Genomic DNA, 11,979 nt, shown 5'->3' with positions numbered 1-11,979 from the left:
CTCTCTCTCTCTCTCTCTCTCTCTCTCTCTCTCTCTCTCTCTCTCTCTCTCTCTCCTCTCTCCCCCTCCCTCCTCTCTCACTCTCTCTTAAAAAAAAAAAAAAGAAAGAAAAGGTGTGCCTCACGTTTTTAAATATCTTCAACTGGTGATAAATCTTAGTCTTTTTTTCATTTTAGTTTCTTGTATTTTTTATTTGTTCTTTTAGTTATACATGACAGAATGTATTTTAACATTTCATACATAAATGGAGTATAACTTCCCATTCTTGTGGTTGTACATGGTGTGGAGTTACACTGTTCATGTATTGATCTATGAACATGGGAAAATTATATCTCATTCTACTGTCTTTCCCATTCTCATCCCCTCTCCCTTCCCCCCATTTCCCCTGTCCAATCTGGTGAACCTCCACTCCTCCCTCCCCCCAGATCTTAGTCTTTTATGGTAGATTTTATTATATAAATGTTCCCAATTTTTTTGACAGTCAACAGACCAAGCTCCAGATTTATGTATCCCATTGCTAGCTCCACAGCCTTTCTTGTTTATCTTTAATTCAGACTGATAGCTAGGTGTGGTGGCCTGTAAACCTAGCGACCTGGGAGACTGGGATGAGAGGTCACAAGTCTAAGGTCAGTTTCATCAACTTAATGAGACCTTGTCTCAAAATTAAAAGGACTTGGAGGGCACGGTGGTGCACACCTATAATCCTAGTGGCTGGGGAAGCTGAGGCAGGAGAATTGCAAGTTCAAAGCCAGCCTCAGCAAAAGTGAGGCATTCTAAATAAAATACAAAATAGGGCTGGTGATGTGGCTCAATCCCCGGTACCAAAAAAAAAAAAAAATTAAAAGGACTGAGGATTTAGCTCAATGGTAGAGTGCCTCTGGGTTCAATCCCCATACCAAAAAAATCAAACAACATACAAAAAACAAAGTAATTATCTCCCTAATCAAGCTAGTACTTCTAGTGTTTCCCAACCCTTCCTTGACCCAACTCCAAAAACCAAGGTGTTACCCTTGACACCTCCTTTTCCCTTACCTTCTTTTATTGACCCATTGCCAAGCTTGGGTCATTTTGCTGCTTAAATTCATCTCTCTAATCCATTTACTTATTAATTGCCACCTCCTGCCCATCATGTAATTTAACATATCATATATACATGGAGTATAATTTCCCATTCTTGTGGTTGTACATGGTGTAGAGTTACACTGTTCATCTATGAACATGGGAAAATTATGTCTGATTCATTCTACCATCTTTCCCATTCCCATCCCATACCATCATCTCTTGCTTAGACCTTAGCAAAAACCACCTAATCAGTCTATCCACAAGCACTCCGGCCTCTGTAGGCTTTTAGATATTTACAAATGTCAGACTCAATCATGTCCTACCACATAGTCCTTCCATTCCTGTTTAAAATCTTTTAATGTGATAGTTTAATGCCCCCATTTCCTTTGCAACACAGCTTTGCCGCTTCTCTTTCAAAAATTGGGGTCTGTTTCCTTATACCTTGAATCTGGGCTGGCTTTGTGATCAGCCTTAACTAATAGAATGTGGCAGAAGTGATGTGTACATTCTGGGTCTTTCGGAGGTCTTGCAGCTTATGTCTTTGTCTCCTTGGAGGCTGCCCTGAGACCATGCAAGGAAGTAAGGCTAGACCACTGGTGGATGAGGCCACGTGGAGGAGAACAGAGGTGCCCCAACCAAGAGTCAGTGCTAACTATGAGACATGCTAATGAGTCCATCTTGGAATTCTGCTGTTAACCAGCCAGTTGAACACAGCCTCATGAACAAACTCAGGTGAAAACAGAAAGGAATTCCCAGCTAACCCACAGAATCATGGAAAAAATAACTTTTTAAGCCACTAAATTTTGGAGTGATTTGTTGTGTGTCAAAAGATAACTTATATAAAGATTTTCCTGCTGTCCTTAGGATAAAGATATTCTAAAGCGCTCTGTAATGCTCTGTGTGTTCCAACTCCACCCATGCCTCACATTTTTCTTCTGTTCCTGCCTTGGAAACCTTGGCTCTGGAAACCTTTGACTTATGTTATGGTTTCAATCTTAAATGTCACCCAAAGAAAGGCTCATGTGTTGAAGGGCTTGGTCCTCAGCTGGAGGTGCTATCAGGGTACAACCTTTAGAGGTGGGGCCTTATAACAGGAAGTTAGGGACATTGAAGGGGATATTGAGACCTGGACCCTTCCTTTTCCTTTGCTTCCTGACCACCATGAGATGAGAGTTTCCTCTCCAGTATGCTTCCATCATGATATTTTGCCTCACCATAGGTCCAAAAGCAAGGGGCCAAGTGACCATGGACTGAAAAGTCTGAAACCGTGAGCCAAAATATCTTTCCTCCCTTTAATTTGTTTAATCAGGCATTTTGTCAAAGCAATGAAAAGCTAACACAGCTTGCAAGTTCCCTTCTTCAAAAGGCCTTTGTGTATGCTATTCCCTTCATCCCTCCCCTCTTTTCCCCCTCTGGACTTTGGACAATTGAAGTTTGTATTTGGTTGGTGGTCATTTGATTGTTTCTCTCTCCCATCAGTAAACTGCACAACAGTTGTTCTGAGTCTGGTTTTGTTCACCACTGTGTCCCTGTGCCATACTATAGCAGAACTCAATAAACAAATACTTGTTAAATTCATGAATAAGGTGGGTGAGAAATATGGCTAATGTTTATATACATAGGAGGTATGACAGTAAAGGAAGGTTTTTATTTTTGGCATCCCCCCCCCACCAAGGGGCTTCTAAACTGCCTCTGAAAGCAATTCTAAGAGGAATTTTAAAATGTATTCAGCAATGGGGTAGGCAACATTACAAGAAATGCATAACTCTCCAAGAGAACTATTTAAGGAGAATACTATTTTGAATTGATAAATTCTTGTGTGTTTGTTACAGAAGAACTAATCATAGTTTAGTCATACATTTTACTTCTTTGTTTCCTCCACAGTCTTCCAAAATGAGTGGGAGATGATAGGGGTGGATGTAAGTATTAATTAGTTGATCTTGTTGGTTGCTAATCCAGTAAATGGCATGCTCCTGGGTTCTCTCTTTTGGAAATAGGTTTTACTCTGTGCTCCCAGCTTCAGGATCAAGGCAGGATGAAGAGGGATAGAAGGGAGATGGTGAGGTTGTATTTAAGGAAGGCAGATCTCATCCTCCTCTGCCTTGTGATCTTTGAGGGTTGTAACTTTCCACCCACTTTCTGTCTCCAGGAAATCAGAGTCCTTTGGGGAAGAAAATAGGAGCAATATCTGACATCACACCATTTGATTCTGCTTTTCTTTTACCCTCACATCACTGGTTTTCTTTTTTTTTTTTTTCCTTTTAAAATGATAACTCTTCCATTATCCCAGCAACTCAGGAGACTGAGGCAGAAAGGTCTCAAGTTCAAGGTCAACCTTAGCAATTTAGAAAGACTCTGTCTCAAAATAAAAAATAAAAATGACTGGAGATGTAATTCACTGGTAAAGCACTCCTGAGATCAATACACAGTACAAAGACACACAAATACACCCCCCACACACACACTTCTTTCCCTCTCTCTGTACTTGACCTCTCTTCCACTAAATCTTTTTTTTTTTTGAGGGGTGGGGGGTACCAGGGATTTAATTTAGGGTTGCCACATCCCCAGCCCAATTTTGTATTTTATTAGAGACAGGGTCTCACTGGGTTGCTTAGCCCCTCCTCATTGCTGAGGCTGGCTTTGAACTCAAGATCCTTCTGTCTTAGCTCCCTGAGCTGCTGGGATTACAGATGTGCACCTCCTCTGTGCCGCTCTTCTTCTAAATCTTGAAGCCTCTACTTCAGAACAGTCTTTTATTTAGCAATGAGAAAACTATTCTTATAGTTCTTTAGATGTGTGGGTACAGGGTGAGAGAGAAAGAAGTCAAGTAAGAAGTATAACTAATAAAACTTTAAAAACACAAAAAGGGCAAGAGGGTCAGGCAACTGACTTTCATTCTGGATGAATGGCCAACCAGAGGAGCAACAAAACTAGGAAGCCAGATCACTAGGCGCTAAAAAAGGAAGGAATAAGACCCATGCGTGGGGTACCTAGAGCCTAAGTCCTTCATTAGCAGTGACCAGGAGCCCCGTTCCTGCGTCATTGAGCTGAATGAAGAGAAAACTGGTGCTGAGAGTTTTCTAATGACAGGGGGCAAGAGGACCATGTATGTGAGGCTAAAACCTTACCCTCCATCCCCTGCAATTTCAGACGCTGTGAGGATCAAGCTGAAATTTTATTTACAGTTCCCTGGGAAATCTTACAGAAGACGGGCCATCATTATTGCTTTAGGGTTATTGCAGGAGGAAGACTACAGTCCTCTACTGGCAGACAGGAAGTCCAGCTCAAGGCTCAAAACTTTGTTCCCAGGTGTTTGTCAGCCCCATCTCTCTGCCCAAAGACTATCATTAATGCAAGAGCACCACCCAACTTTGTTTTCCAAGAGCCACCTGGGCAATTTTGGCCAGATCACACTGTACATCTGCTATCAAATTTCCCTCTGCTTTTGCTGGTGCTGTCACTGTTTTCCCCACTCTGGCCCCTCGCTGCAAGAACAAGGTATTACAGTAGTTCTAGATTGAAGTCTTGCACCTCCGAGCTGGGAGGTAGAGTTCTGGTTTCCCAGAGATTTTCATTTTCTTCCAGCCAGGACCAGCCTGGCTGCCTTTGTGTGGAATATCGTAAAACCACATTTCCTATGTCCCAGATAACATTATAACTCACTTATTAGGTCCTTACCCCTTGATGACATTTCAAGGGTCACTTTTGAGGTACTCTGCATGTTCTTGCATCTGCCGTGTTTTTTCTGGGCCCCGGCACAAGGGAGAAGAGAGAAAGGAGCGAGACCAAACGGCAGAGAGTGTACGCCCATAGCTCATGCCCAGGATTAGGAAGAAGGCCTAAAAAGGACGCAGCACGGGGTGGGCGGATTACTTTTTCTCTCAAGCCCCACTGCGGAAGGATATGGCTTGGTTCATGCGCATCGCTACTCAAGCCAGAATTTGCAGTGGGCGGGGCTACCCTGGTTCTGGCCGCTGGGTGGAGGGATACGGGGGTGGAGTAAAGGGGCGGCTGCGGAGATGCGATTCTTGGGCGGGTGCAGCGGCATCAGGTTGAGTCTCTGCGCTCCCCAGGGACTATTTCTTGGAATGTGATTTGTTCCCCAGGAGCCCGTCTATCTCCATCACCATCTGCGGTGTAAGCTGGCTCAGCACCTGGAGGAGAATGGGGTGGTGGACGAGGCCGTACATCCCGGGTATTGAGGAAAGTCAAGAGGTTCAGAGACCCGAGGAAGCACCACAGTAGGGACCATTAGCAAAAAGCAAGTCACAGCTGTGACCCTGCTGCACTTTGTCATCTTGGACCTCTCACCTGCAAAGTGAGGACTTTCTAGTGGCTACCCTCATCGGGCTATTCTGGGTTGGACAGTGTAGCTTTGACTCCTGGGGAAGGGGACAGAGATGAACCTTGCCACTTAGTCTCCAAACTCACCTGTAGTGAGCCCAGGTGTTCCATCAGCTGCTCTTCACTGGACACCCCCAGCAAAACCGAGCTGACACCCTCACTGCGGAGACACCAGGCTGGAGCCAGAGGAGGAAAAAACAAAAACAAAAGAACTGATGGGGATGAGTGAGCATACTGGTTTCAGTGGTATTTCTGAAGAAGAGGGTAATTCCCAGGGACAAACCAGTCTTAGGGTAGGTTTGTGAGGTTTCAAGAGAAGACAGGGGTCCAGGACTGGCAGTGTCTCACCAATAGCAAGCTGGGCCACAGTGCAGCCCAGCTGGTGAGCAATGGGCAGAAGGTCCATGGCTTTGGCTTGTTGTTTCTTGCCATCCTCACTCTGTACTTTGTCCTTGAGCCACTGGTAGCCCTGGAAGACGAGGAGTATCAGCAAAAGACTTTACCACCACCCATAGCATGCCAGATGGCCCCGGTTCCACCATCTCAGATCTCACCTTGATGCTGGCCCTGCAGGTATCTGGGAGTCGCCCATCATATTTGCTAGTAATGAGACCACAGGCCAGAGGAGACCAAGTGACTGAACCAACACCTAAGAGCAAGAGGATTGGGTGTGAGAAAGGTACCTAGGCCACAAGTGAGGCTGAGTGAAAGGCAGGGATATGGGGCTGCACACCCACCAATCTTGTGATAGAGCTCAGGCAGCTGCATCTCCACTTTCTCCCTCTGAAATAGGTGGTGCTCCACTTGTTCACACACCGGAGGAATCAGATTAAACTGTCTGGCCATGGAGTAGGCTTCCTGGGTGAGGTAGAGAGGACATGGGAGTCAGAACACTCTTTCCATTTTCTTCCTCACTTCCTCCTCCAGTGCAGTGGAGTCTGGAGTAGCCATGTGAAAAGTGGGAACCAGTTTTGGGATGGGGGAGGTGGGGTTACAGACTCACCATGATTTCTGCAGCCCCCCATCGGGATGTCCCCCAATATAGGGCCAGCCCTTGGTTGATGACGTAGGTCATAGCTCGCACAATCTCTAGGCACACAGGAAAGGAAGAGCTTCACTGCTAGACCCCTAGAATCTACCAGATCTGCAGACCTCTGCCTGCCCTACCAAGATCCCCCCAGGTATCTCCATGCAGCCAAAAAGGTATATATATTCTCCACCTCCCTCCCTGTCCAAGTCCTGGAGTCTAAGCTTCTGCTGTGGAGTGTGGGAGGCCTTCTGAGCTGGGGCTAGCTTCTTGAGGGTTTAAGGAAGTGCCCAGTTTTGAAGGGCTATCAGGTTTGGGAATGCTACTTTTACCCTCCATAGGACTGTTAGGGTCTGAGCGATTGGCGAAGACGATATCCACATATTCCAGCTGGAGGCGTTCCAGGGATCCTCGCAAGCCTTAGGTAGGGGTGAGGAGAAAACGGTAAGTTCCTCAGTTTCTGTTTCCTATGAATTCTGACTACTCCATTGCCATGGCCACCTAAAGCCTCCAATTCAAAGCTTTTGAAAATGTTCCCAACTCCTCTGATTTCTATGCCCATCCACTTGAGTTTCCCCAGTCTCTAATTCTCACCTTCAATGATGTGTTTGCGACTTAAGCCTCGTTCAGTTTCTGCCCTATAGGAAAAAGGTAAGTCAAAGAAGAGGTGTAACAAAGATAGGGGACCAGGGTTGGCCTGGAGCCATGAGGATTGCATGAGTCCTCACAGGCAGGATGGGGACCTATAATAGCAAGTATGGGACAGCAGTCCTCACCCCCCCATACACTTCTCCCCAGTCACAGTGGAATAGTCACTTACTGTCCTCCCCAAAAAATCTTGGTGGTGATGACATAGCTTGATCTCCTGGCAAAATAGAAATGGGAGAAGCAAAAAGTAAAGGATGTTTGGATGATCATGTTCCCAGAAACCCTCCAAAACATGGTCTCACCTCCATCCTTTGTGCTTGAGGATGTTACCTAGGGTTCTTTCAGCCCTGGAAGAAAAACAATGCAAAGACACTGATCTCTCCAAGGTGGATCAATTCTTTCCCCTCCTCCCCACCTTTTGCTCTTTTGTAAAGCAAAAAACAGAAGCCCATTTGGATTCTCAACTTCATTTTGAACTAAATAAGAGTGGCTTCAGGAGCTAGGGATATAGTCATACAATATTAATTTATTAATTCAACAAATACCTCTTGTGTTTCAACTATGTATCAAGCCCTATTGTGGGTTGCTAAAGGGAAAGAATAGGATGAGGGAACAGGAACAGACTGGTAGAATTAGGGAGAACACTGCCTTGTCTGGTTTCAACCATCTGGGTTGCCTTCCCCCTTCTCAGAACTTCCCACCATTCTAAGCTCAGTTCAGATTCTGCTTCATTCATTCTAAGCTCAGTTCAGATTCTGCCTCATTCATAGAATGTGCTCTGATGGCCACAGTCTATGGATCAGTCCTTCTTGTTAACTTCATTTGAATTGGTTACACAATTCTTTAGCACATAATTATGAGCTAACTTGTGTCAACTCTTAAGTTGCTTTTTTTAAAAAAAAATATGTTTTAGTTGTAGTTGTACATAATACCTTTATTTTATTTATTTATTTTTATGTGGTGCTGAGGATCAAACACAGGGCCTTGCACATGCGAGGTGAGCGCTCTACCACTGAGCCACAACCCTAGCCCAAGTCTTAAATTGTTATGGTGAACTCTTTTTCTTTCTTTTCTTTTTTTTTTTTTTTAACCCACAGCACCTCATAAAACACTGACTCCAAGACCTGAAACTGAAAGCCACTGGTCAGTTATGTATTGCTGGAGATGCTGTGGCACGGGAATGGAATCTGCCAGCTACAACCAGGCCGACAGGTTACGAATAGTGCAATAGAGTGAACTCTTACTGAAATGTTTTACTATTGTTTGATTTCCTGTGTTTTTTGTTGTAACCACTTAGACCATACACATTATGTCAATGTTGTTTGTTACTGGTAAAACCCAGGGACACTTTACCACTGAGTTACATTCTCATTCATTTTTTAATTTTGAGACAGGGTCTTGCTAAGTTGCTGAGGCTGGCCTTGGGGATGGAACCCAGAGCTTCATGTATGCTAGCAAATACTTTACCACTGAGCTATATATCTGGCCCACTGTGTACTTTTTTTTTTTTTTTAAATGGGAATTGAATCCAAGGGCCCCTAACCACTGAGCAACATCTCCAGCCCTTTTTTTATGTGTGTATTTTATTTAGAGACAGGGTCTCACTGAGTTGCTTAGGGCCTCACTAAGTTGCTGAGGCTAGCTTTGAACTTTCGATCCTCCTGCCATGGCCTTCAAACTGCTGGGATTACACTGCACTTTTTGAGAGCATGTTGATCTTATAGCAGAATAATGCCTGCTCTGTGCTAGGCTCTGTGAAGGGAGTTGGGGAAGAGCAAGACAAGTTCCATGGAGGGAAAAGCCTCTGATATAAGCAGAAAATATAGCTAGTTAAACCAGTAATTAATTGTGTCAGAAGGCAGTAAGCTTATAGGGGATGGTGACCAATTTTGGGGAGTTGGATAAAAGCTTCTTAGAGAAACTGACATTTAGGCTAAGTCTTAAAGATGAGCAGAAGGGTCTGCAAGATGGAGAAGAGGCAGAATAGGCATTCTAGGTTTTAGCTATTCCTAGTGAGAAGCCACAGGTATATTATTTGGCCTGATGAAAATACAACTTTGTAGTTCATATGTAGTTGTACATAATGATACTCAAGATATGTTTGTTGGGGTTTTGTTTATTTCTTTGTTTGTTACTGGTAAAACCCGGGGACACTTTACCACTGAGCTACATTCTCATTCATTTTTTTATTTTGAGACAGGGTCTTGCTAAGTTGCTGAGGCTGGCCTCAAACTTGGGATCCTCTTGCCTCAGCCTCCTGAATTGCTGGGATTACAGGGTTGTGCCACTGCACCCAGCTGTTAGTTTTTTTTTTTTTCCTTCAAGATAAAAATTTTATTTGTTAGTTTTATTTAATGTGACTTACACAGTATGCCTACTGGCCTGTAAGCTAGAGAGGGATGGATGCTAGGACTATAACTCCTATAATGCTTTGGGGGCCCATGTCCTGAAAGGCTGGACCTTAGTTTTCCCAGAAATCCTAGAGTTCTTTAGTGGGAAATAAGAAACCCTGATGTTCCCTCAGCCTTCCAAGTGTAACTTAGTTCTTTCTCCCCAGTCCTTACTTTCCTGCTGCATATACTTCAGCGGTGTCAAACAGGTTTATACCATGCTCATAGGCAATTGTCAGCACATCTTCTGCTGTCTAGGAAGGTGAGAGAAAGAGTTGAAGATCACCCATTGCCCCTCAGTAACCTCCCTTGCTGTACTCCAACCCATGGCACCTCATCCCTTATTTCTATATTCTTTCCCTTTTCTGCAGTCTCCAGCCTCAGATCCCTCCTTCCCCATGCTTACTGTTCAAACCCTTTCCAGGTCCCTTTTTCTGATTTCCTTACCACCACCCCACCCTGCTTCTAGGTTCCATCACTTATACCTCATCTGAGATCTGAGAACCAAATGTGACCCAGGTACCTGCAGGAGAGAAGCCAGATACATGAGAACTGTGGGAAGTGGGCCATGAAAGAATGCCCCCTTCCCTAATTCCTGTTCTGACTCACCCAGGCCAAGACAGGACACTCGAAGACCAGACTTTCCTAGATTCCTGTAGGATACAGAAGCAGAGGGAAAGACTGGCTCTTCCATTATGAACCTAGGTCATCAGCCCCCAGCTCCTTTCCTTCCAGACTGAGAAGCCCTCAAGGTGTCTCAGTCCAAAGAAACTAGACCCAGTAGGCCTGTGGGATTGGGCAGTACTTACCATAGCAGATTACCTAAGAATATTATTAAAAGAACAACTGAACAATAAATGGCTGGATGCCTCTATTTCCTCTTATCGCATTGAAGATGTGCTGTCTGGTTTGTCTTTCTTCTGGGTGAGTTCTTGCCTGTATTTGAATCATCTGTGGGATGTGTGGAGTAGGGGGTTTCAGGGAATGTGGATAGTTGTGGTGAGTACAGACCCTTCAGAGAGTGGCATGCTTAGGTTGACTCCAGGATGGCAGAGGTAAACCAAGTCAAGTTCAGGTACTCAGTCCAGGGTCTCTGGCTATACCCACAAAGACATAACAGGAGACCTGGCGGGAAATGTGACATGAAAGCCTCTTCCCCTCTCCATCTCTCAGCTCCCATTATCTTGTGGAGACTATCTCCTAACCAGTGAGCCCACTTCTCCTCCCAAGGGGTCCCATCCAGGTAGTCAGCTCAATTTCCCAATTGGGACAGACACATGGAGGGTATGAGATTACTCAGGTAACAAAGCCAGGTCAGATCAGTGACCTCTACTCACTACCAATCAGGAGCCCCTGTCTCTCAGTTCTCTAAGATAATGTCAAATTTAAGCCCACCCTCCATCCAGACCAGTCCTTTATTCCTGAGGATTTAAGACAGTAGACCTTAATTCCCACAGGCCCCAGTCCCCTCCCCTTCCTGACCCCTGAGAGGTCAAAAGAAACCCAGCTCTCCGGGCTGGTGGGGGCAATATCTGGGTCAGACACTCAGAGCAGGCCAGAGTGAGAAGTCGTTTCCCTCCCTCCTCTCCCCAGGACACCGACCCAAGGACACTATTGGAGGGGGGCGAGCCTGGAGGTCCGTGCATCCACAACCTTCCTAGGGGTAAGGAGGGAAACTCAGGAGCATCCCCTGGGTTTGACAGGACTCAACCTTGCTAAACTTGATCCTGTTAGGAGTATTGATGGAGAACAAGAGAAGGACCAAGTAAGAGAGTGCCAGTGACCGGAAGGAACATTTTTACCAAAGTTTGAAAGGGTTTTGGCGGCCATCCCAAGGACGCCTCAGGGGTCCCGAACCGGGAGCAAATGGGCAGGCTGCCCGGCCACCCCATACCTGTATTTCATGCCAGTGCTTCGGCCGGTGCTTTCGCGCAGGGCCCCAGCGGGCGCTGGAGGTCGGGGAACCAGAGCGGCTCGGGCCTTAAGGCCGGACCCGCCACCCCCCGGAGGATTCCCATGCCCCCCGCCGACTGGCCCTCCATTACCGCCCCCGGGGCCCGGCCGGGGTCCACACAGACGGTCCTCACTGCTTCGGCTGCGAAGGTTCTGTTCGGTACACGCGATAGACACCTGCATGCCGGCTGGCCAGGGCGAGGGAGGGGGCTCTGAGGGGACAGGAGGAAGAAGCAGGGACACCCCAGCGCGGACACCTGGGATTGTAATAAGGCGATCCCTGGGAGAGCGGGAAGGCTGAGGAGGCTGCAGCGGGAGCCGCCTGGCAGATCGGGCCCGCGGGGGCGGGCTGCTGGAGGTCGTGGGGTTTGCGGCGGGAAGGGAGAAACGCTGGGGGCTCCAGGAGTGGAGATATTCAGATACGGGGGGAGCTGTTCAGGGAGTAGGGAATGGATGAGGGTAAGATCAAGGGCGATCCACAGAAGGTAGGGACCCAGGGACAAAGGGTGGCGGGAGAGGGATGCCACTTTAGCCGGAACCGCAGCGGGACCTACT

General features: G+C 46.3%; 1 protein-coding gene and 1 non-coding gene across 5 annotated transcripts; both read right to left on the bottom strand.

Annotated features, from left to right (window-relative positions):
• Positions 1-4,949: 4,949 nt before the first annotated feature.
• On the bottom strand, positions 4,950-11,607 carry Kcnab3 (potassium voltage-gated channel subfamily A regulatory beta subunit 3). Of its 4 annotated transcripts, none has more exons than XM_026390560.2 (15): positions 11,503-11,607; positions 11,366-11,451; positions 10,081-10,124; positions 9,957-9,994; positions 9,646-9,725; positions 7,384-7,428; positions 7,254-7,298; positions 7,028-7,071; positions 6,766-6,852; positions 6,410-6,495; positions 6,144-6,264; positions 5,961-6,055; positions 5,755-5,875; positions 5,494-5,582; positions 4,950-5,216 (listed from the first exon to the last, which is right to left on the bottom strand). In XM_026390560.2, the coding sequence occupies exons 1-15, from the start codon at positions 11,605-11,607 to the stop codon at positions 5,139-5,141; spliced, it is 1,164 nt and encodes a 387-aa protein (XP_026246345.1). In that variant the 3' UTR covers positions 4,950-5,138. The 4 variants fall into 4 exon arrangements, with proteins under 4 accessions (XP_026246345.1, XP_026246344.1, XP_026246343.1 ...); XM_026390559.2 differs by having other exon boundaries at positions 11,366-11,501; positions 11,544-11,607; XM_026390558.2 differs by having other exon boundaries at positions 11,366-11,607.
• Positions 8,191-8,309, bottom strand: LOC113184078 (small nucleolar RNA SNORA54). Its single transcript, XR_003300946.1, has one exon. It is a non-coding gene; the product is annotated as a small nucleolar RNA SNORA54 (small nucleolar RNA).
• Positions 11,608-11,979: the final 372 nt, after the last annotated feature.

This window comes from Urocitellus parryii, chromosome 7, assembly GCF_045843805.1.
Source record: "Urocitellus parryii isolate mUroPar1 chromosome 7, mUroPar1.hap1, whole genome shotgun sequence".
Classification (NCBI taxonomy): domain Eukaryota; kingdom Metazoa; phylum Chordata; class Mammalia; order Rodentia; family Sciuridae; genus Urocitellus; species Urocitellus parryii.
Note: the sequence above shows the minus strand (reverse complement) of the source record. Positions and strands in the feature narration are given on the sequence as shown.